The sequence below is a fragment of the Drosophila takahashii genome, chromosome 3R, assembly GCF_030179915.1.
Source record: "Drosophila takahashii strain IR98-3 E-12201 chromosome 3R, DtakHiC1v2, whole genome shotgun sequence".
NCBI lineage: Eukaryota > Metazoa > Arthropoda > Insecta > Diptera > Drosophilidae > Drosophila > Drosophila takahashii.
The window spans coordinates 14,577,784-14,601,137 of NC_091681.1; the positions used below are offsets into that span (position 1 = coordinate 14,577,784).

Genomic DNA, 23,354 nt, shown 5'->3' on the forward strand with positions numbered 1-23,354 from the left:
CACAAAGAACCGAGAAGCGGGCTTCAACATTTTTGGTAATTCGGCATAAAAATGTCGAGCATGCCAGCAAAACAGAAAGGCAATTGCAGGGCTCAGCGAATTTTGGCAATGGAAATTCGGGGCAGAACCCATCGCCGATCCACGATCCACGATCGACCATCGAGCAGGAAACCTGATGCGCTGGCAGCGGCCATTGCACCGTGCTTATAAGAGCTGGATGGCCAACTCTCAGGTTTTAGTTCTGGAATAGTACGTGTCGCGATTGGTAAATCGGTGCTTATAGCCCTCTATTGAAGAGCCAGTGAAAATAATTCCACAATTTGTGCCTCGGAACTTGGATCGCGTCCTGAATTTATATCGAGTTATCTAAGGAAATAGTAGCCGTGATTTTACCCATGAATTTTTCACATATCACAGTTGCTGTTTCTTTTAGATAGCTCTTTTGTAAGCAGCTTAGATCATCCGAGTGCGAGTATCCAATGTTTTTAGTGAATCCTGAAGAAAAAGGTCCAGTTTAAGAAAAAGGATTTCAGTTTATGGGATACACACAGTTCAGTCTTGTCGCCTTTCAAGCATCACTGGGCTTTGTTTATCTCATGAGAGCGAAATTTGTTCAACAGGGGTTCTTAAATCACTGCTTTAAAGGCCAAAACCAAAAAAAAAATAGAAATGGATTAAATATGAAAAGGTATATTTTTTAAAAACATTAATACAACTTTATTATAGCATACTGTTTTTATTTTAAATCCTTTACATTTGGGAAATTTTGTTACCATAATTTATTTTATTACTATTTTGGTGATTTGTTCTTCAATTTGAATTTTCTAATTAGATCAAACGGTAAAATATGATTTTATTTCAAAAAACCTAAAATAGTTGGAGAGTTTTTTTAATATCTTGAAAAACCATTAAAAGTCTGAATAAAATATATTACATTTAATAAGAATTTTCATGATTTTAATACATCTCTTAATTAATAACTTAACAACTTATTCCCCTATTTTACTCCCAAATTCATAGACATTTTTTGATTGGATACCAAGAATAAGGCTTATTTTATTGGCTTGACCGGGTTGGGGAAGCACCACCACAAATTAAAAGCTTAGGGTACTACAATTTACAGTGTAGAAATGCAGTTGGAATATACAAATAAAAACGAAACGAAATGGGATGCCTAAGAGAGCATCTTGCGGATCATGTAGTTAAGAATGCCGCCATTCTTGTAGTAAGTGATGTCCACCTCGGTGTCGAAGCGCAGAATGGTCTCAAAGATGGTGCCATCGGCCTGGAAAAAGATAGCAGAAGTATTATACCAAAACCAGGATAATAATAGGATCCAGCAAGTTACCTCCACCTGGATCTTCTGACCCGGCTTCAGGCCGCTCTCGGGCAGGGCAATGTTGTACACCTCTCGACCGGTCAGGTTGAGGGTCTCGGCACTCTGGCCCGGCAGGAACTGCAGGGGAATGATGCCCATGCCCACCAGGTTGGAGCGATGGATGCGCTCGTAGGACTCGGCGACCACAGCCTTCACGCCCAGCAGGAAGGGACCCTTGGCGGCCCAATCCCTCGAGCTGCCGCTGCCGTAATCCTTGCCCACCACGAGGACCAGTGGAGTTCCCTCCTCGCGGTAGCGCTCGGCAGCATCGAAGATGTCCAGCTCCTCCTGGCTGGGAATGTGCACGGTGCGCGGACCCGTCTTCGTGACCAGTTTGTTGACCAACCGGATGTTGGCGAAGGTGCCGCGCGACATGATGGCATCGTTGCCACGTCGCGATCCATAGGAGTTGAAGTCCCGGGGCGTGATGTTCCGCTCCGAGAGGAATCGCGCAGCCGGCGATGTTCTGGCAATGGAACCAGCCGGCGAGATGTGATCCGTGGTCACGGAGTCGCCCAGGAAGAGCAGGCAACGCGCCTTCTGGATGCTCTGCAGCTTGGGCAGATCACGGGTCATGCCCTCGAAGAAGGGCGGACGCTTGATGTAGGTGGAGTCGGCGCTCCAGGAGAAGAGCTTGCCCTCGGACACCTGCAAGGTCTGCCAGTCCTGGGAGCCCAGCTCGATTTTGCCTGAAAAGGATTGGGATTTTTAGGATTTTTAAAAAGAACTTCTAGGCGATAGCAGGAGCACTCACTGTAGACCTCCTGGAACATGGCGGGAATCACGTGCTTGTTCTCCACCTCCTGGATCTCCGACCGCGTTGGCCAGATGTCCTGCAGGAAGACATTCTTGCCCTCGGCATCCACGCCCAGCGGTTCCTTCTCGAAGTCAATGTCCACACGACCCGCGATGGCGTAGGCGATGACCAACAGCGGACTGGCCAGGTAATTGGCCCGGGTGTTCGGATGGATGCGACCCTCAAAGTTACGATTTCCAGAAAGAACTCCCGCGCAGACGAGACCATTCTTCTCGATGGTGTTCACCACATTCTCCTCGAGGGGACCGGAGTTGCCGATGCAAGTCATGCAGCCATAGCCCACAATGTCGAAGCCCAGCTTCTCTAGGTAGGGAATAACTCCAGACTCCTTCAGGTAGTAGGTGACCACCCCGGATCCAGGGGATAGGGATGTCTTAATGTAGGGCAGGATGTTCAGGCCCTTCTCCACCGCCTTCTTGGCCAGCAGACCTGCGCCCAGCATCACCGAGGGATTGGAAGTATTTGTGCAGGATGTAATGGCCGCAATGACCACGGATCCATGTTGCAGCTTGTAGGTCTTGCCATCATCCCACTGGAACTCGCCAGAAGCGGACTGAGCCTCCGGGGCAATGGCGAAGCCCTTGAAACCCACCTGTAAGTAGAAATAGCATTTTAGTTGATCGGCTGATTAGTTTTCCTTTACAACTTACCGGGTTGGACAGGCAGGACTTGAAATCCTCTGGCATATCGGAGACCGAAACGCGATCGTGGGGACGCTTGGGACCCGAAACCGAGGTAACCACCGTGGCCAGATCCAAGGTGATGCTCTATAGAGTCGATATATTATTAAGAAATTAAGTTCAGAAAAGAGTTTTATATACCTGAGTGAACTTGGGATCTTGGGCCTCATCGGCATAGTTGCGCAGCTGCTGGGTGGCCTTAAGATACTGACGAATAATGTCGATCTTCTTCTCAGAGCGATCTTAAATTGGCGTTATAAAATGAAAGTCAAACAGAAATAGTTAAAGAATTGAAAGACTTACTGGTCTGCTTCATGTAACCCAGAGTATTCTCATCAATGGGGAAATAACCCACGGTGGCTCCGTATTCAGGACACATATTACTAATAGTCGCCCTATCGGCGATGCTAAGTTCCGCCACTCCGGGACCGTAGAACTCCACGAACTTGCCCACCACTCCCAACTGACGCAGGTGCTTGGTGATGGTCAGGACCAAATCGGTGGAGGTGACCAGTGGGCTCAGTTTTCCCTCCAGTTTGTAGCCAATAACCTCGGGCAACAGCATGGAAATCGATTGTCCCAACATCACAGCCTCCGCCTCGATGCCACCAACGCCCCAACCCAAAACTCCAAGGCCATTGATCATCGTGGTGTGCGAATCGGTGCCCACCACACTGTCGGGATACAGGATCTTGGAGCCATCGGTGGTGTCATTCTCGAACACCACGCGGGCCAAGTACTCCAGATTCACCTGGTGGACAATTCCGGAGCCAGGTGGCACGATCAGCATGTTGTTGAAGGCCTTGGCTCCCCACTATATAAGAAGAAGTCACATTAAAAAAGAGCTTGGGAGGATTAATTGAGTTAACATACCTTTAAGAAGGTAAACCGCTCCTTGTTGCGCTCAAACTCCAGGGTCTGGTTCTTGGTCAGGGCATCGGGAGTACGGGCAAAGTCCACCTGGACCGAGTGATCGATGACCAAGTCGGCGGGGCAGATGGGATTGATTTTCTCGGGATTGCCGCCCAGATCCAAGACAGCATCGCGCATAGCAGCAAAGTCCACCACAGCAGGCACTCCAGTAAAGTCCTTAAAACAGAACAAATAAATAAATTGGAAATCTTTAGAGTAGATTATCCTATAAAACTCACCTGCAGGATCACACGGGCTGGCTTGAAGGACACCTCCACATCGTTGGATCCCTGCTTGAGGGCTGGTGTCCAGCCCAAAATGCTCTGCACATCCTTCTCGAGGATATGGAAGTTGTCGCAGTTGCGCACCGCCGACTCCAAGAGCACTCGGATCGAGTAGGGCAGCTGATCTACGAGTGGCAAATACAAGTGTTAATCAAAAATGTTGAGAACTTGAATTTCATCACAACTACAGTAAAAACTTCTCTTGAGGTGACACCGTAGAAAATCCTTACTGCCTTTATTTAATAGATATTGATCACTAATTGTTCGGATTATTTATGTAGTTTTAATATCTTTAAGTCGGGGAAATCACATATAGATAAGATAAAAAAGATTAGAACCCATTTTGTCAAGTCACTATTTAGTTAACAAATTTTGGCAGGATTTTGTTTTTTTATATTTTTAACTAGATAAACAAAAATTAAAGTGGTTAACAACATTTTCATGTCTTTGTGATTGGCTTATTTAATTTATTTAATTTTGGTTTTATTTCTTTCTAACGCTACAAGTACAGAAAAATACTTATAAATTAAAGCGCTAGTCACAATTTGTCAGATTCATGAATAACCTTTGGCTTAAAAAAACAATTAAAAGATCTTAATTTTTGTTGAGATGTTAGCTTCAACTGCAATATTTTTTAAAATAAATAATAAAGAAAGCCTTCTTAAAGTCGGGATTTATTGACACATCTGCACTGAAATATTTAAAATTAATCATTAATTTTCTCGAATATTTTACAACCCTAAATAACAAACTTTTAACATAAAACCATGACCATTTTCCTCCTTACGGAGTTTCAATAGTATTCCCTGAGATAGGAGCACCTGTTATCAGCGTACAATGATTACGTTTGCATAGCACTCGATCCGACAGATAGCCGGTTCTATATGGTAGTAGCCATTAAAGAAAGCCCTCACCTCAGACCCCCGATTTTTGGACACGCGCAGACCCAGTGAAAACATTCCGCTGGTCTGGAGATTTTTCGGAAGCATCGGACCACGACCCCAAAACATCAGATTAGTGTAGTTTTAATCCGCTGATAAGGGGGAACTAAAATTGGAAAAAAAAAGCTTTGGGAGGCACACGATTCGTCGTTATCACCGGTAGACGAGCCCCATTATGAGGCAATCTCATTGGTGATAACTTTCGCTTTCGGCGCGAGACAAGCTCGCCCATATAGAAAACTATAGGAAACCTACTTAAAGCTACGGGAGCTCCACCTTCCAATTGACATCGCCTGACTTGCAAATTAAGGTGTTCGCCGTGCGCTTTTTTTCTTCTTTTTTCTGGGGTCAAACTCCAACTTCAACAGGTGCTTAATTCCCAATTTAGCTATGCATATTTGCCCCAGTTTATAGACCACCACGTCGACAGACACGCCCACTTTCGAAGCCTTTTTAAGGCCTTACCATATCCACTTACCATATTTGCTGTCGATGGAGGCGAGGTCAAAGTACTTGTAAGTTGTGCCGGCCTGCGAGAAAGACTTCTCGAACTGAGCGAAGGGATTGGCGCCTGCGGTGATATCGAGGTGTTATGTAAGCCACAGGATTCGGTGGATATAGAATACAGCAGTCGAAGGAACTGGAAACTACGGACTGGCCACCTACCTGACATCTTATTGGGAGACTTTACTGAACTTATTGCGGACGAGCAAAGCGAGAAACTGATTGGAGAAGCAAGTCGGATTGGAACTGGGCAGCTTTCGGTATATCGATAGCCAGCGATAGCGATGGTCTGATCGGGGGAGTATTTTTTGCCCGCGCGTTTTAAATGTTATCACATCTACAAGAACGTTTCGAATGCCTCTTTAATGTGTTACCAGCTTGGGGAAATACAGGGGTGGTCAAAAGTATTTGCACATTTCTTATGAGTATGTACGTGTAATTTTTGCAAATACTTTTGACCACCCCTGTAAGACAACTTATTAAACAGGTCGACAAAATCCGTACTTCCGTACAGGCCCAAGACTAAACGCTACAAAACCTGAAATGTTTTAAGCCTTAGATTACTACCCCATACTTGGGAACTTTTTATCACGTCACAGTTTTGAGAATTCCGTAAAAAATGTTCAAAATTTTTGATTTATAGGCACTTTTTGTGGCCGAATAAAAACTAAACCCTTTATAGCCCAGAGCCACAATTTGGTGGAAATGGTACATTGAACCTTTAACTTCAACAGTGTCTATGACCAAGTTGGTCGACCTCTACTTCTTGAGTTATAATGCATTTTACTCATTTAGATTTTAGAGATTTTTATAGGACTTAAAAAAGTACCAATTGTTGATTAACGGAAGTATATATACCATTCGTTAAAAGTTGCCATACTAATTATGCTAATTTGGACTGTTCTATATTATTCGGCATTTTATTATGATATGATTTTATAATAAATATTGCAACTTAGTTTTTTAGGTTTTTTAAACCACTTTGATACTTTATTCAGTTTTCTTTGGAGAGCTATAGAGACCAACATAGTTTATTTACATACAAATGCTACATAAATGCAGATAAATATTGAAGCATATTTAACCCAACATCTTTCGAACCATGTAGTTAAGAATACCTCCATTCCTGTAGTAGGCAATATCAACATCGGTATCGAAACGCAGAATAGCTTCAAAGACCTTCTCGTCAGCCTGGAAGTTAAATAAAATAGTTAGGTAAAGGTATATTTTCATAAACCAAAAATTGGTTTTATAAACCAGATAACTTACCTTAACCTGTATTTTCTGGCCCGGTTTCAAGTCGCTTTCCGGCAGAGTAATGTTGTAAGCCTCACGGCCAGTTAGTTTCAAAGTCTCAGCATTTTGGCCGGGCAGGAACTGCAGGGGAATAATACCCATGCCCACCAGATTGGACCGATGGATGCGCTCGTAGGACTCGGCAATGATGGCCTTAATCCCCAGCATATATGGACCCTTGGCGGCCCAATCGCGGGAACTGCCGCTGCCGTAATCCTTGCCAGCCACCAGAACCAGCGGAGTTCCCTCCTCGCGATACCGCTGGGCAGCATCGAAGATGTCCTGCTCCTCCTGGCTGGGAATGTGCAGGGTTCGCGGTCCCGTCTTCGAGATGAGCTTGTTCACCAGCCGAATGTTTCCAAAGGCCCCGCGGGACATGACGCCATCGTGACCACGACGCGTTCCGTAAGTATTGAAATCCCGGGGCGTAACATTATGATCGGCGAGGTAGCGGGCTGCTGGCGAGTTTCTGGCTATCGCTCCAGCCGGAGGCATGTGATCCGTGGTGGTGAAGTCGCCCAGCAACAGTAGGCAACGAGCCTTCTCGATGCCCTTCAGTTTGGGAACCTCGCGGGTCATGCCATCGAAAAAGGGAACCTGCTTGATGTAGGTGGACTCGGGGTCCCAGGAAAATAGCTTTCCCTCCGGTATCTGCAGCGACTGCCATTCCGGAGTGCCCAGCTCAATCTTGCCTGTAAATTCGGGTAAAATAAATATTTAGAAACCTGTTAAATTAAGTAAATCTAGTAGAGCCCTGCGTGAATCATTTAATTTTTGTTTTATCATAGTAAGCCATGAAATTTCTGATTTGTTTAATTCAATTCTATGTGAAATAAATTGAATGTTTATCTCAGGGATCGCAAGTAAGAGTTACTTTTTTAAAAAAATTGAAAAATAAGTTTTATTTTTAAATTTTTATTATAAAAGTTGACAAATAACTCTTATGCTTCAATTTTTATTATAAAAATCAACAAATAAGAGTTATTTGTCAACTTTTATAATAAAAATTGAAAATAAAGATTGAATTGATATAACTCTTGAACTGTACGGTACATTGGTTTAAAATTTATATATATATAATCTACGCTTTAATACCTTTCTGTTGATATGCCATATGTCCCCAAAATATTTTTTATAATAATAATATTTGTTACATCATAAAAAATATTTTGGGGACATATGGCACTCACTGTAGGTATTCACTCACTGTAGGTATCCTGATAGATGGCAGGAATGATGTACTTGTCCTCAACCTCCTGGATCTCCGATCGTGTTGGCCAGATGTCGCGCAGGAAAACCTTCTCACCATTGGCATCCAGGCCCAGCGGTTCCCTCTCGAAGTCAATGTCGACACGACCCGCGATGGCGTATGCGATGACCAACAGGGGACTGGCCAGGTAATTGGCACGGGTGTTCGGATGGATGCGACCCTCGAAGTTTCGGTTTCCGGAAAGAACTCCTGCACAGACCAGATTATTGTCCTCTATGGCATTTACCACTTTTTCGTGGAGAGGTCCTGAGTTGCCGATGCACGTCATGCAGCCATAGCCCACGATATTGAATCCCAGTTTCTCTAGGTACGGAATGACTCCAGATTCTTCCAGGTAATAGGTTACCACTCCAGAACCGGGCGATAGGGATGTCTTGATGTAGGGCAATACGTCGAGACCCTTTTCCACAGCCTTCTTGGCCAAGAGACCCGCACCCAACATCACCGAGGGATTGGAGGTATTTGTGCAGGATGTAATGGCCGCCAGGACTACGGATCCATGGTGCAGATTGTAGGTCTTGCCATCTTCCCAATGCAATTCCCCGACATCTGTTAGTGCTTCGGGGGTAATTGCAAAGCCCTTGAAGCCAACCTGGAGTTAAAATATATATTTTAGCATGTTAATTGATTTAAATGTATTTGTGATAGTAACTACTTACTGGACTCGACAGGCAAGACTTAAAGTCCTTTGCCATTTCTGAGACGGAAACGCGATCGTGGGGTCTCTTGGGTCCAGAAACTGAGGAAACCACAGTGGCCAGGTCTAGTGAGGCAATCTATAGCAGAGTCAAACGATTAGAAACAACATTAAGTGTAGTTACACAGAGAGAATTTTTCATGGACGTTGCACTCAAATTGAGAATTTTTACTCAAAATATTACCAAGTATTCCTTTTAAGTGCAAAATACTTACTTTCAGTAAACATTTTTAAAATAAAATACCTTAGAATTGAGTCTTTTTCGGGGGAAACATCAAGGTAAAAGTTAAGGCTTTTTTTCAAATTGAGAATACAAATACTTAATTTGAGAACGTCAGTCTTCTTGAAAAATTCTAGCTGTGTATATTTCTTCAAACCTGTGTGAACTTGGGATCTTCAGCCTGGTTATCGAAATTGCGGAACTGCCCTGTGGCCTTCAAATACTCCCGAATGATGGAAATCTTCTTCTCCGAGCGATCTTAAAAAAATTAATAAAAGATAGTATACAAATTAAGATAATTTGGAGGTTACTCACTTGATAGCTTTAGGTAGCTGAGGGTGTTTTCGTCGATGGGGAAGTAGCCAATAGTGGCTCCGTATTCGGGACACATATTACTGATGGTGGCCCTATCTGCAATGCTAAGTTCCGCCACTCCGGGACCGTAGAACTCCACGAACTTGCCCACCACTCCCAGCTGACGCAGGTGCTTGGTGATGGTCAGGACCAAATCGGTGGAAGTGACTAGGGGATTGAGCTTCCCCTCCAATTTGTAGCCAATTACCTCGGGCAACACCATGGAAATGGATTGTCCCAGCATCGTGGCCTCCGCCTCGATGCCACCAACGCCCCAACCCAAAACTCCCAGACCATTGATCATCGTGGTGTGCGAATCGGTGCCCACAACGCTGTCGGGAAACAGGATCTTGGATCCATCCTGGCTATCCTCCTCGACGACCACATGGGCCAGGTACTCCAAGTTAATTTGATGGATGATGCCAGAGCCAGGTGGAACACACAGCATGTTATCGAAGGCTTTGGCAGCCCACTAAATGGGTAAATATGTTAGGAAAAAGCTAGGATTAAGATGAAGAATACAAATACCTTCAGGAAGGTAAAACGCTCCTTGTTCCTCTGAAACTCCACCGCCAAGTTCTTGGCCATGGCATCTGCAGAACGATGGAATTCCACCGGCAACGAGTGATCGATGACCATAACAGAGGGGCAGACGGGATTTACTTTCTCAGGATTACCTCCCAGTTTCAGGACAGCATCGCGCATGGCAGCAATGTCCACCATGGCTGGGACACCGGTGTAGTCCTGCGGGTTTTATATTTTTTTTTTATTATTTTGTTTCTATGAAACAGAAACCCCTCACTCACATGCAAAACCACACGGGCTGGCTTGAAGGACACCTCCACATCATTGGATCCTTGCTTGATGGCCGGCGACCAGTTCAGGATACTCTCCACATCCTTCTCCAAAACATGGAAGTTATCACAGTTGCGCACCGCCGACTCCAAGAGCACTCGTATAGAGTAGGGCAGCAGATCTATTTATAGAACCCAATACAATTTCACCATTTACCAATTATTTCACGCATCAGACATGAGGAAACCCCGACCCCTAATCACAGTTCAAGTCCTATTGAAATATTCCACCACTCCAAATAAATTTATTCATATCTTAAGCGTCGACGTCACCTTTGTAACTGATAATGATAAGCGTGTCCGAAATAACTCAAGTGCCACGGGATTCCTTATCAAAACCTATGAATGGAATGGCAGATTCCATGATGGGTACATATTATCAGATCTAGTGCAGAGATAAACTAATTCAATTTATTTACTTGATTGATCAGTTGGTGGCATTTCAGATAAGAGAATATTTATTTATTGACCATTACCTACTGTTGTAACTATATAAACCTAAATTATTTTGCAAAAAATTTGTTTGTAAAGATTTTATATTTTTGTATCCAAATATTTCACACATCCCAAAATTTAAATATTAGTATTACTTTTTTACTATAATTTCAAAACTTTCCTTTTCTACTTTACGATTACTTTAGTATTCGAACTTAAGATTTTCAAGGTATTTTCAATTTTTAAAAATATTCCCAGTATAAACCATTTTTCTTGCTATTTTAAATCGTACCACAGTTTTTGTTATCATATTGAAGTAGGTCATAAAAAAGTAGAGTAATTCTAACATCAAACAAATAAATGCCTGCCTTTTAATAAATAATTAAAGTTTGTTTTTGTAATGGGTGACCTTCACGCATTACAAATGCTTTACACTTTCCAAACCTGGTTCTAGTTCTGGTAATATTTTATACCATATCGATGAGCTATCAAATAAGTTATTTTGTAAACAAACTACTCACTGTATTTGCTATCAATAGCGGCCAAATCGTAGTACTTGTATAAGGTGCCAGCCTGATTGAAAGACTTCTGGAACTTGGCAAATGGATTCGGCCCTGAAAAATTAATCACTTTAAAAATCTTATTTTTTATGCTGTATTTATCAAAACTAACCGGCCATTTTTAACTTTTAACTGTTTATAACTTTGCAGCTTAACTGAACGTACTCCGTTTGGGGAGTAACGACTTCTGTCTGTTATATATTTGATTCTCTTCTCTGTTATATACGTTTTTTTGTAGACTCTGGATCAGTGTGGCCCAGTCGAAAGCGCCAAGAAATAACAGATCGTAAGGTTACAACATATTTTTACTCGTAAATATTAAATACATTAAAGATTGTATTTAAAATTTTTCGTTTCAATTTGACGGGTTTCAATTCCTTAAGTTCCAATTAAGCTTAGAACGTTATTAAAAACGGTTAAAATTTAAAATGCCCGCCAAACTGCTTGGTAATCGATTACAAACCACCAATCGATATTTCGATGACCATTTAAGCGGTATTGTTTTCACACGCGTTCTCACACGTTGTTTTCCTTTGAATTTACCAGCAAAACGAGCAAAATAATTAAATAAAATGAACCTACCTGCAAAAGTGGACGTGGAGAAGGACAAGCTGCGCCAGATGCACTGCGAGTTCAATCCCCTGTCCCGCTGCGACGGCTCTGTGATGTACAGCCAGGGTAATTCCATGTTTTCCACTGCTAAATGGCCAAAAACCGGCTAAAGAATTCCTAATTCCAGGTGCCACAGTGGTTATAGCGGCTGTTCTGGGCCCCATCGAGGTCAAGACGCAGAACCTGAGCATAGACGGCAGCTATTTGGAGTGCAATTACCGACCAAAGGCGGGGCTTCCTCAGGTCAAGGAGCGGATTCGCGAGGCGGCCATTCGGGATGTTTTGGAACTGGCGCTGCTGGCCGAGGCCTATCCGCGTTCCAAGATGTCCGTGCAGGTCCAGGAGCTGGAGGATCGTGGCAGCGTAGGCTTAGCACTCTATTCTTTTTAATCCCTTTAATAACAAGCGAATTTCCCCTTCAGATCGACGCCTGTGCCGTGAACTCCGCCTGCCTGGCCATGCTCATTGGCGGCCTGCCGCTGAAATGCAGCTTCGCGGCCGTCCACTGCATCATCGACGAGAAGGGCGAGTATGTCCTGGACCCCGACCAAAGTGAGACACTCCACCAGCGGGCCAGCTTCACCTTCGCCTTCGATTCCGTCGAGGGAAACCTCCTGTTGGTGCAGACAAAGGGCGCCTTCAAAATAGCCCAGTTCAACGATATCGAGTGCCTTTGCCGGGCGGCCAGTGCCGAGATATTTAAATTCTATCGCAGCCAGGTGGCCAAGTACCACGGCAGGAGCGAGGCGATAGCAGAGAAGAAGGAGGAGTCCATGGAGACGTAGGGCAACCCCAAGTAGCTAGGTACGATTAAAGTTCGTTTTATTGTATAAACTGTCTGTTGTGAAAGTCGCTTATGCTGCTCAATTCGAGGGGTGTGCCCTTTAGAACCTGGGAATTGGATTCCTCAATGCGTACGGACACAAAGTCACCAACTTTAAGTTCTCCTGCAACAGGCAGATTTACAGCAGGAACAATCACCTTGATATTGGCATCATTGCGACCGAAAAAGTGGTCATCCGAGCGCTTGCTTTTGCCCTCTATGAGGATGAGCTGCTCCTGGCCAACCATTTTTCGGTGAAGCTGCGTAGCGCCCTCTCTAAAAACCTCCACCATGCGTTTTAGTCGATCATTCTTCACGTTTAAAGGCACATCATCCTTGTAGCGTCGATGGGCTGCCGTCTTTTCCCGCATGCTGTAGGCAAACAAGTAGGCCACATTGTACTGGACTTCCCGGATGAGCGACACTGTGTCGCGGAACTCCTCCTCCGTTTCGCCGCAAAATCCGCAGATAAAGTCGCTGGACAGACCGACGTTGGGCAAGAATTGCCTGATGTGCTGGACAAGTTCCAGATAGGCTTCTCTGCTATAGCCACGCCGCATCCTCTCCAGAACTTGCGTGTTGCCCGACTGCGCCGGCAAATGCAGTTGCTTGCAAACATTCGGATGATCGCGGATGACCCGCAGCACTTCGTCGGAGAAGTCCTTGGGATGCGGGGAGGTGAAACGGATGCGCATCGAGGGCACGGATTGAGCCACCGCTCGCAGCAACTCGGCGAAGGGAGTGCCTCCAGTTTTGGGCTTGTAAACAGTACGGAATCCGGGCACTGGGGTGGCTTTCAGGGAATCCTCCGCCTTTTCAGCACTTCTCCCCCTGTACGAGTTGACATTCTGGCCCAGCAGAGTCACCTCCCTGACGCCCTGCTCCTCCAGAGCCCTCACCTCCGCCACAATCGACTCCAGTGGCCGGGAGCGCTCGCGTCCGCGGGTGAAGGGCACTATGCAATAGGTGCACATATTGTCGCAGCCCCGCATAATGGACACAAAAGCGGTGGGCGAATCCGAGTTCAGGCGCACGGGCATCACATCCGCATAGGTCTCGTCCAGCGAGAGGAGCACATTGATGGCCGAGTTGCCGTAGTGCCGCGAGATGGCCAGCAGTCGCGGCAGATCCTTGTAGCTATCCGGCCCGGCGATCACATCCACGCACTGTTCCTGCTCCAGCAGCTTCTCCTTCAGCCGCTCGGCCATGCAGCCGAGGAGGGTCAGCTGCAGCGGAGGTCGCCGCGAGCTGCGCTTGCTCTTCAGCGCCCGCAGGTGCTTCAATCGGTTCCAGATCCTCTGCTCCGCTCCGTCGCGCACCGCGCACGTGACCAGCATGATGACATCCGCCTCCTCGGGCTCCTGGCAGCGCTGGTAGCCGTTCTCCTGCAGGATGCTGAACACCACCTCTGTGTCGTTGGTGTTCATCTGGCAGCCGTAGACCTCAAAGTGCACCTTTCGTCCGTTGCCATTGAAATCGATGGAGTTCAGGTACGGCACACTGGTGTCCACCGGCTCCTCCTCGTTGAGTTTTAGATTGGAAGCCGGTTTGACGGCAAAGAAGTCCTGGAAGCCCGGCCCGCGCTGAATCCTCTCCAGAAATGTGGCACGTGCAGCCGGCTCCGGTTTTACTCCACCTGCTGAAGGAGCGGAGTTGGCTCCCTTGGAGGCGGTGGTGGAGGCGTGCCGCACCCGGCGTAACAACGCCCGGTAACTCGCTTTCATCACAGATTTAATGCTTTTGGTTTTTTAAAGAATTCAAATATTTTTTGTTTATTATGCAACTTGTGCCTTCTTTCCCGGCCAAAATACCAAAACGCCTTCAACAAGTCGACAGAATTCGCCGTTTTTTTGGCCTTTTGTTAGCTGGTCATTTTAATGTCTAGAACGCCACCTAGCGGGCGATTCGTGCAGCTAAAAGTTTAGAAAACAAAGATGGTCACCTTAATTTAGGCGCCACATAGCGGTCGGTAGCAGTAGCAGGTAGTTCAGAAATATTCCGCTAGTTCATGTTAAAAGTTCTAGTTCCTAATTGTTTCGCTAGGCTTCAGGAATATTCCGCTAGTTCATGGTAAAAGGTATAGTGTCTAAATTTTCCGCTAGGCTTGGAAGAGAAGAATGGATTCAAAAGGAGCGTAAATTTAAAATTTGATAAAATTCATTTTAAAATCCCTTTGCTCTGCAGAAAAAATTGTTTTTTATTTTGTTTTTTCGTTGTATTTTTAAGTGAAACTGGACCCAAAGTGTCCTAAATCGTCTTAAAATAGACTTGATAGCAAAACACTAACTTAATATTCCGATCCAAATCTTATAATACTTTTTTTTTTAACTTATTGAAAAAAATAATTGTAATAAGCAAAAATAAATAGGGTTATTGCAATCCTTTACTTAACAAATAAAAGTCTCTTAAATAATTTAGATTTATAAAAATATAAATAAGCAAACCTTTTCGTTTTTCGAAAAGTAATTAGCAGCACAATTGATTTGCAAATCGTGCAAGGCAAAACATAATTAATTAGGTCTTTGGAACTCTGCCTACAAAACTGGTCTTGCATCTGGCTTCCTTCCCAGATAAACACTCAAAGGGGAATGCTCAGCCGCACATTTGAGGACAGGCTGACCAAAGTCCGGCTCAGCCGTAAGAAATTAGCTCGCCCTCATTATGAGCTTATCGTGGTCGGGTTAATAATGCACAGGTGAAGACAATGCAATTGCAGGCACAACAAATGCGACTGCTCTTGATTCCGTTTCCATTTCCATACGTATACCTGTGCCGACATTTTGCGGCTTTGTGGGTCAATAACTGAATAATTGTGTGGGCCATAAATAGAGCCAAATTCGTCGGTTGCATTCCCCAGTAGATAATTTTACCCGATTTAAATTACTTCAGGATATACACGTGTAAATAAAACAATTTTTGTAACACTTTTAACAATTCTATAAAAGAAGATAAAAATAAAATTGTTTTTAGTTACAATATTTTTATTTTACACAATTTTAATTATTTTAATCGTAACTAAAATCATATTAAATAAAAATAATTTAATTTTAATCTAATATAAATATTTTCCTTATTTTACTTCTACGATGTTTCCAATTCCAAACCGAAAAACTTTGATTTCTTTAGAACTCTTTAGTTAAACTATATTTGTGTGCCTGCTTGGGAAGTAAAGGGAAAATCGGATGTGGGGGGAGCAGCTAAGAACACAGCACATATTTTGTAAACACTTACAAGCAGAAATATTTTAATGAAAATGAAATGAAAATTCCACTTTCGGCCAAAAGAATTTCGTAATTACAGCGAAAAAATTCGGTAATTAAATTCATGAAGTTTCTGGCTCGAAGGCGGCGAATCCGGAGGGAGCCACTTGGGTGCACCCAAAAAAAAAATCGACTGAAATCGCCCTTGGTTTTAGAAAATCGCCTATGAATTTGCTTTACTGGCGATTTTGTCTATATTAAAGAAAGTAGGTTTTTAAAATCAAAGACGTTTTTTCTAAAAATCAAAAAAAAATAGACTGCAATTTAGAAATATTTTGCTAGAAAGTAAAAAATTAATTCTTAGAATTTAGAAATAAAGGTTTTCTAAAAAATAGAAATAAGGTTTTTTTTAAATATAGAAAAATAATTTTTAAATAAAAAAAAAAAAATTTCTCAAATTCAGAAAATACAAAAATCTATTTTCGGGCTTCGGAATTATACCCGGTTGTTTCTGTGACGCCACGGCCTTTGTGTTGTTTTTTTTTTCGTTCTTGTTTGTCACCTTATTTTAATTTCCTTTAATTGAGCACATGGGTGGTTTCAAATTGGAACTGAAATGAGTGTACAAATTACAAATTATAAATATAAAAACCCAATAACTTACTATTTTGAGAAAAACATCTTGGTCGCCGCACGCGGGATTCGAACCGGTAACCGCTCGCGCCTCACAGTTTGCAGTCAAGCACTCTACTAGCTACGCCACGGAAGCATCACGTGAGGCGCTGTAAAAAGTCTATTCACATTTTGTTCTCCTATTTTTACTCAAATTGATCTGGCTTTCTTCTGGTTATTCCTTTTAGTTTATCATTTAATTTTACTTTTAAATATTTATTGATTAATATTAATATTTATATATTTATTATTTATTATGGTTCAATAGTAACAGTAATTGAATGTTTCAAATTTGAAAAACTTAAACAAAATGCAATACATTTTTTTTATTAATATGTAAATATTAGTGTTAAAAAAAAACAAAAAGACACCATGAGTTTTTCGTCTCGACGTGGGTTTGAACTCACTCTTGCAGCCGCAAGCTTGAATAACATATGCATGCACGCACGCGTTAGACCCCTAGGCTACCAATCCCGGAAATTTTCTTCGATTAATAGCGATTTTTTCTTAGGCTAAAAAAAACTTTTCTAAAAAGTCTATAAGAAAGGAAATCGATCAAATACGGTTAAATTTTTTATTTTCTAGAAAAATATTTCTTAACATCACACATTTTTTTCAAAATGTTAGAAAAATCTTCAAAAAATTTTTCTGTTATTAGAAAAACAATATTTCTATTATGTAGAAATATTTATAATTTTAATGGCAATTTTTTTTTAGTTTTAGAAAAGTTCAGTCTTTTTTTTTCTAAAATCAATGGCGATTTTAACCCTCAAAAAAAGAAAGGATGATTAGAAAAATAAACCTTATAATTTAGAAAAAAATTGATTTTTCTGTATTTCAGAAAATATTTTCTAAAAAAACTCGTTCAAGTCAGAATTTTTTTGAAGATTAGAAAATTTTTCTGAAGATTAGAAAATTTTTCCTCTTTATAGAATATTTTTTTGAAGCACAGAAAAATTTTTTTTTTCTATATTTAAGAAAAAATAATTTTTTGAGTGTGGTTCCCTGGCTGAATGCCACTCGCATCCTTGTAAGTGGACCTGCCGGCTGAAGGCCTTCTGCTTTCCGCGTTCTGTTGGTTAGGCATTTTCTTGTATTTTGTCGGCACTTTTCCGCTAAAGTTATTTTCCCATGAGTTTTCTCTCTAGTCCGCCGCTATAAATCTTACAGCTCGGTCCTGGGGATGGAGTTGTGTGTTCCAAAAACGAATAACTACATATATATAAAGAGAGAGAGTGGGTCTCCTGCTGGCTTGTGCATACGCCGAGCAGCTTAAGCTCAGAACTAGTTGGCCAGAAGTTATATCTCAAGGAAACTGTCAATAAATAATAAATAATTCAATTGTACTAATACTTTCCATATTTAGTGGTAGCAATTAATCCGACAATTCGACTTGGGAACACGCTCTTGGCAGTTGACAATTTGTGAGGGCTTTTAAATTGGATGTAGTAAATTGTTTGTGGGGGAAAATAAACTGGATAAATAAAATTGATTTTAAACAAGCTAAATCTTGAAAAAAATAAATATCACTTTTATATACATACTCATAATGTTTAATATACTACACTATTTAAAAAGCTACAAATCTGATCTGAAATCACCAAAATAACTTTGGATCTTTGCGCATTTACACTTTACTTCTCCTCAAAACCCTTAAACCTCATGCTAATACAAATTCGAATGTGTGCTTAAGTCCCCTGAGCCTCCCTCACCTCCGAGAAACCTTCGTCAACCTGACCCCCTGGTCCAATCTTAAACCCACCGTAGACCCACCGAGAACCCACCGAACCCACCAACGACACTTTGAGGCCCCATAACGCGGGCACACGCATAATGATCCCTTGAATGGCTCAATGCTCCGCTTCTCCGCCAGCCGGAAAAAGTTTACTTACAGCTTACGGATTTCTATTTTTCGGAAAACCATTTCCCCGCCCACCAGGCGACAACCCTTGGGGGCGCATTTTCCGCTGCATGAGGGGGCGCGGTGTTAACGGCTCTGCGGAGAGCAATTTTCCCCACGAAGAGACAAGAGGCGAAAAAAGAAGAGACAAAGGAAGGCAAGCCAATGTTAATAGAAAATGGTTCGTTGTCGTCGTCTTGCTTGTCGTTAAATTGAAATTGTCGCGGAAATAAAAATTTGCATATTTCAGCATTGATTTCACCATTTCCCCCGGGGGATCCCTGTCGTATGCGCAACGCTGTAGTGCACTCAATAAATTGTGTTGTCTTGAACTTATTTTAAGATTGATTTAATCCGACTTTATTCGGAAGCCCAAAAGCTAAATTGCAGCTTAACTAATTTACTTAACTTTCTTTAATTTAAATAAAATACTTATTCCTTTTTGGAACGTTTTTAAATTTTAGATTCTAAAATTACCATTTTTCAAGGTACCCCTAGTCGTATGCGCAATATTTGAATGCACTCTAAAAATTTCCATAAGCTGCAAAAATTGCGCAAATTAATTTCGGCCGAGTGCATAAACTAAACAAAATCCAATGACCAAAGAGGGAAAGGGGCTGGTGTGCCCTGTGTTTCTCATTACTGACTGCCAGTTCCAGTTGCTGTCTCTAGTAAATCCTGACGCTGTCACAATAAAATCCACTCAAGCTAAACATACGTCAGCAGTGACGAGAGCCTTGGTCCTGGCCCCGACTTTCGGTCTGAGTTCGAGTCCTAGCCCGAGTCCGAGTCCTGGCCAAGTCGCACAAATTTATGCCCCAGAAAAAAAGGCAATCTCCTCCTCTTTGGCGCTGGCAGTGACTCCTCCGAGGCGCAGGATATAATACCAAACTGCTCATTGATTTATTTACGAGCTCCACTGATGGCCAGCTGCCCCATGGGCTAGGGGGCGTGGTCGGTGACCAGCTGCAGCAAATGCTGCACACCAGGGATACAGAGCTTAGATGGGAAAAATATAGAAAATTTGAATTTGGGAATAATATTCAATTAAATGTGATAAATACAAGGCAGTAAGCCGAATAGAAATGAAAATAAAATATTGTTCTTGATGAAATTCTTAAAGAAAACTAAAGTTAAAAAATTATGATTATATTAAAGTTACTGTTGTTACCCCAAAAAAAATAGTAATATGTTTTAAAGTTTAAAAAAAATATTATAAAATTTAAGAAAAAATATTTTTGTATAGAAAAATTCTGGTGCTAATCAGAACCTATTTTCTTTTCTTTTTAAAGATCCATCTTTCCATCCCTGCCTCACAAATTGCAGCTAAATTCCCGCTTTTCTCGACTGCCACTGGACAGGCAGGCTGGTCATCTCCCATCGCTTTTCCCCCATTCTCCATCGTCTTTGCCCTGTGACTGTGACTTACATAAAGTGTCCTCGACTTGGCCGAGTCGAGTCATTTAGGCGCAGGTCGTAGATCTTGCAAAGCAATGGCTTTTGACACCCAATGTGGGCCTCATCCTGATGCTACTGATGCCCCTGATGCGGCTGCGCTTAAATATTTACGCCACCAGACCAGCGATGGCTTTAAGGATCTCGGCATATCTGTGAATTCTGGGTCCTTTGGCTGCCTGCGGTGTTTGTTGGTAATTTTCATTGTCACGTGGCGGTAATTACCGGTGTTGCAGACACAAACACAGATGCAGACACGCGGGCAGTCGCAGACATTGGAGTCAGTCATGGCCGTGGCTTTGAACTGCACACGCCTACAGTCGCAAAAAATCATAGTTAAATCTGTCATATATCTAACAAAGTTAGCAGGGAAATGTGATAAATCAGAAATTATATTCTTTTGATTTTTTATGGTTTTCGAGCTCCTTGAAAAGATTAATTTTTGTTAAATTATTTGTTTTTATCACTTATTTATTAAAGGAAAAATTAATTGTTAAATATTTAATTCATAATGTGACTGTTATTATATACAAATAGTTTGTTTTACATAATCTTTATTTAAATATATAAACTTTATAAGGCCTTGTTGATTTAATTGATTAAAGTACCTTTAATATTTTTATTTTAAATTTGTAATTTCAATATTAATTTGATTATTTTTTTTTAGGTCTTGTGATTTAAGCACGATGATTTCTTAAGGGCTTAAGGGCTAGTACTCAACCCAACAAAAAGTCGTCCAAAACTAAACACTTCATATGAAAAAAACGTCAAGAAACAAAAATATGTTCTATAATATTTCAGAATTTTATTTTGGATATAAGAATTTCTTTCCGTACATTTACGTCTGTTGATTTGTCTGTTTATCTGCGTGTGTGTGGGCCATATCCTGTGGCGTCGCGACGCGCTTTACAATTTCAATTCATTGAATTTTAACAGCGCCTGCAGCCTTGTGTCCTCGTGCCTGCGAGCCCAGTTAACCGAAAGTTTGTAAAACGTTATGTGCAACATTTGCAGGACGAAGGACATGAGGGCAACCGAGGGATATACTGGGGGCTATAGTCCTGATCCCGGCCGAGGTCCATTGTCAATGGCTTCGTGCAGGTCGGCCGCTGATATTAAAACGTGTTTTATCACCCGCCGCCATTTCGCGGCCGGGTATTCATTCCAATTGCGGCCAGATTGCACTTTTCAAGTGCGTGTTAATGCACTGCGTGTGTGCGGGGAGGTGTCGAGGGGGGCGGAATAGGGCTTTTAGGGGGTTCATGTCGGTCTATGCGGCTCACAGGCGGAACTTAAAGCTGACTCAGCCCCAAAAACGATGCCTATTCAAATTAGAGGAACGAACTGGCGAATGTCACAGCAGCAATCTAAACAAAAAGCACAAGTGAAACCTAGCGAAAGGGGTTGATGACTGAAGGCAAAAACGAGTATTTAGAAAAGGGAAAGAAGGGAAGGGGTTTCTACACGGAAATAAAATATGTTTTACATTCAAAAAATGTTATAAATATATATTGCTTTGGGTCTTTGAATATTAGCAAACATTTTATAATAATTATATTTCTGATGTTATAATTTTTTGACGAATTGAAGTACTATCTTATTTTGCACACTTCAATTAACAATATATTAAATCCATTTACAAATTCTTAAAAAAGTCAAAAAGCTGAAATAAAACCAAGATAAAAGAAAAGAATTTAATAAAAATTTAAAAATGAAATCAACATTTATTTTGCATTTATGTATTTTAAAAGTTATGAAGCTATCATTAAATTTATAACGTTATAAGTTTTTCCCTCAATGTAAAAGGTGTAGGCGTGTGTGTGTGTGGGTGTTTGGTATCCTAGCAGCAGCTGTTGTTTGTCCTTTGCCGCCATTTTGTGCGTGTGTGAGTGGCATCGGCATCGGCATCCCTTTCACTCCGGAGTCGAGTTTGTTACATTTTCGTTTTGCAATTTCATTAAATTCCAACATCCGCCATAAATCTTCCACTCTTCAGCACGGCTTCTGTGCTTTGAAGCGATAAAGGTATGTCTGCTTGTTTGTCCTTGTATCCTTGCGTATGCGTGTGTGTGTGTGTGGGTTTAGGGATCCCATTCACACACACAAGCACACACAGAAAGCGTAACGTAACCCAAAATGGCCGTTGAAGTGGTTGAAAGCGATTACGCTGACTGCCAAAGGTTGATGTGCCTTTGTGTGTGTGTGCGAGTGTGGGAGTTGCTGTTTAAATGTTGTATGAATGAGCTTTTTGGGGACACTTCTCGCTCGGACCCTTAGGGCGGGGAGAATTATGTGGGGTTTGCTGCCTGACTTTAAGCTGCCCAACATAAACTTGCCTCAGTTACACCCAGATGCTCTATTAATGTGTCCCAGGTTCAACCCCCCAACCCCTCGTTGGAAAAACTTTGCTCCCGACATTGACAAGTCATTGAGCAAGTTTATGGGAGTTGTTGAAATGTATCCCGTCCGGAAAACATAACTTAACAACAGATTAAAAGGACATAAAGCGTGTTCCAGTTCTGGTTTTCCTCATAAATATCATAGCACACATTTTTGGACTGGGTTTGATATTCGCCGCATTCTCTCACGATTCCCGCTGAATCTCTGGTCCAATTTCATTGCCAGTTCATCGACATTCCTTTTCGGCGAGGTATGCTAAATATTATGACAACCTCTGGCACCCAATGAGCATCGCCCCCAGACACTTGCCATCCCCTTCAGCACTTTTCGCAGAGCAGAGTGGCTGGGAAAAAGGCTGGAAAACTGAAGACGCAGCTGCTGGGGTTCGTCTGGCGCTTATTAAACTAAAATCCCCGTCTCAAGCGCCTGCCATTGCTGCTGCAGTTAACAATTTTTGCAAACCACCAAGCAAATTATTATTGTTTTTCTTTCCCAAACGGCTCTGGCCGAGCTTAGTGTTTCAAGTTGCTGGAAAAATACTCAACGACAGTCAAATTCTCTGGAAAATCTGGCAAATTTCGAAAAAAAAATTATAACTTGACTCTTGTGAAACGAAATATTTTACATATTATATAGGGTTTATGGAATACTTGTCAAATTTTGTGATTTTATTTTATTTTGATATTACAGAAATAAAAAATGTTCATTTATATTTCATATTTTTACAATAAAATTCCCAGATTTCTAAAAAGCTAAAAAGGTATAAAGACTGAAAATGAATTTTCAAAGAGTTGTATAATATTACAAATTCATAGACAATTTTATCATAAAATAGAAATATATATAATAGATAGAGCATTCAATAACCAATTTCTCAGCATTGTTTCTTGCCATATTTATTTTATATAAATTTATAAAAATATATAGGTATATTTGTAGAATTTTCTCCACTTGCCAGCGCAGTTGGTTGACAATTCCATAAGCCAACCAAGCGCGGACTCTTTGTCTCCGGTTGTTACTCCGGCTCCACTCTGGTTTCATTCTGGCTCCTGTGCCTCCTTGTCCTTTTTCCAGCCCCATTCCCCTGCTC

The 23,354-nt window shown here is 42.0% G+C and overlaps 4 protein-coding genes across 5 annotated transcripts; 1 reads left to right on the forward strand and 3 right to left on the reverse strand.

Annotated features, from left to right (window-relative positions):
• Nucleotides 1-1,030: 1,030 nt before the first annotated feature.
• LOC108060148 (cytoplasmic aconitate hydratase-like) lies at nt 1,031-5,791 on the reverse strand. Of its 2 annotated transcripts, XM_070216873.1 has the most exons (10): nt 5,679-5,791; nt 5,491-5,583; nt 4,027-4,196; nt 3,749-3,964; nt 3,179-3,689; nt 3,017-3,117; nt 2,846-2,962; nt 2,133-2,787; nt 1,349-2,067; nt 1,032-1,285 (listed from the first exon to the last, which is right to left on the reverse strand). In XM_070216873.1, exons 1-10 carry the CDS (start codon nt 5,683-5,685, stop codon nt 1,175-1,177), a joined length of 2,700 nt encoding a protein of 899 aa, XP_070072974.1. In that variant the 5' UTR covers nt 5,686-5,791; the 3' UTR covers nt 1,032-1,174. The 2 variants fall into 2 exon arrangements, with proteins under 2 accessions (XP_044250108.1, XP_070072974.1); XM_044394173.2 differs by having other exon boundaries at nt 1,031-2,067.
• A 740-nt stretch (nt 5,792-6,531) lies between these two features.
• LOC108060252 (cytoplasmic aconitate hydratase) lies at nt 6,532-11,454 on the reverse strand. Its single transcript, XM_070216813.1, has 10 exons — nt 11,315-11,454; nt 11,164-11,256; nt 10,160-10,329; nt 9,882-10,097; nt 9,315-9,825; nt 9,157-9,257; nt 8,742-8,858; nt 8,020-8,674; nt 6,786-7,504; nt 6,532-6,707 (listed from the first exon to the last, which is right to left on the reverse strand). The coding sequence occupies exons 1-10, from the start codon at nt 11,319-11,321 to the stop codon at nt 6,597-6,599; spliced, it is 2,700 nt and encodes an 899-aa protein (XP_070072914.1). The 5' UTR covers nt 11,322-11,454; the 3' UTR covers nt 6,532-6,596.
• Nucleotides 11,455-11,681: 227 nt separating this feature from the next.
• Nucleotides 11,682-12,648, forward strand: Rrp46 (exosome complex component Rrp46). Its single transcript, XM_017145897.3, has 3 exons — nt 11,682-11,880; nt 11,942-12,177; nt 12,237-12,648. Exons 1-3 carry the CDS (start codon nt 11,775-11,777, stop codon nt 12,597-12,599), a joined length of 705 nt encoding a protein of 234 aa, XP_017001386.2. The 5' UTR covers nt 11,682-11,774; the 3' UTR covers nt 12,600-12,648.
• On the reverse strand, nt 12,620-14,450 carry LOC108060257 (CDK5RAP1-like protein). Its single transcript, XM_017145896.3, has one exon. The coding sequence runs from the start codon at nt 14,359-14,361 to the stop codon at nt 12,637-12,639; it is 1,725 nt and encodes a 574-aa protein (XP_017001385.2). The 5' UTR covers nt 14,362-14,450; the 3' UTR covers nt 12,620-12,636.
• Nucleotides 14,451-23,354: the final 8,904 nt, after the last annotated feature.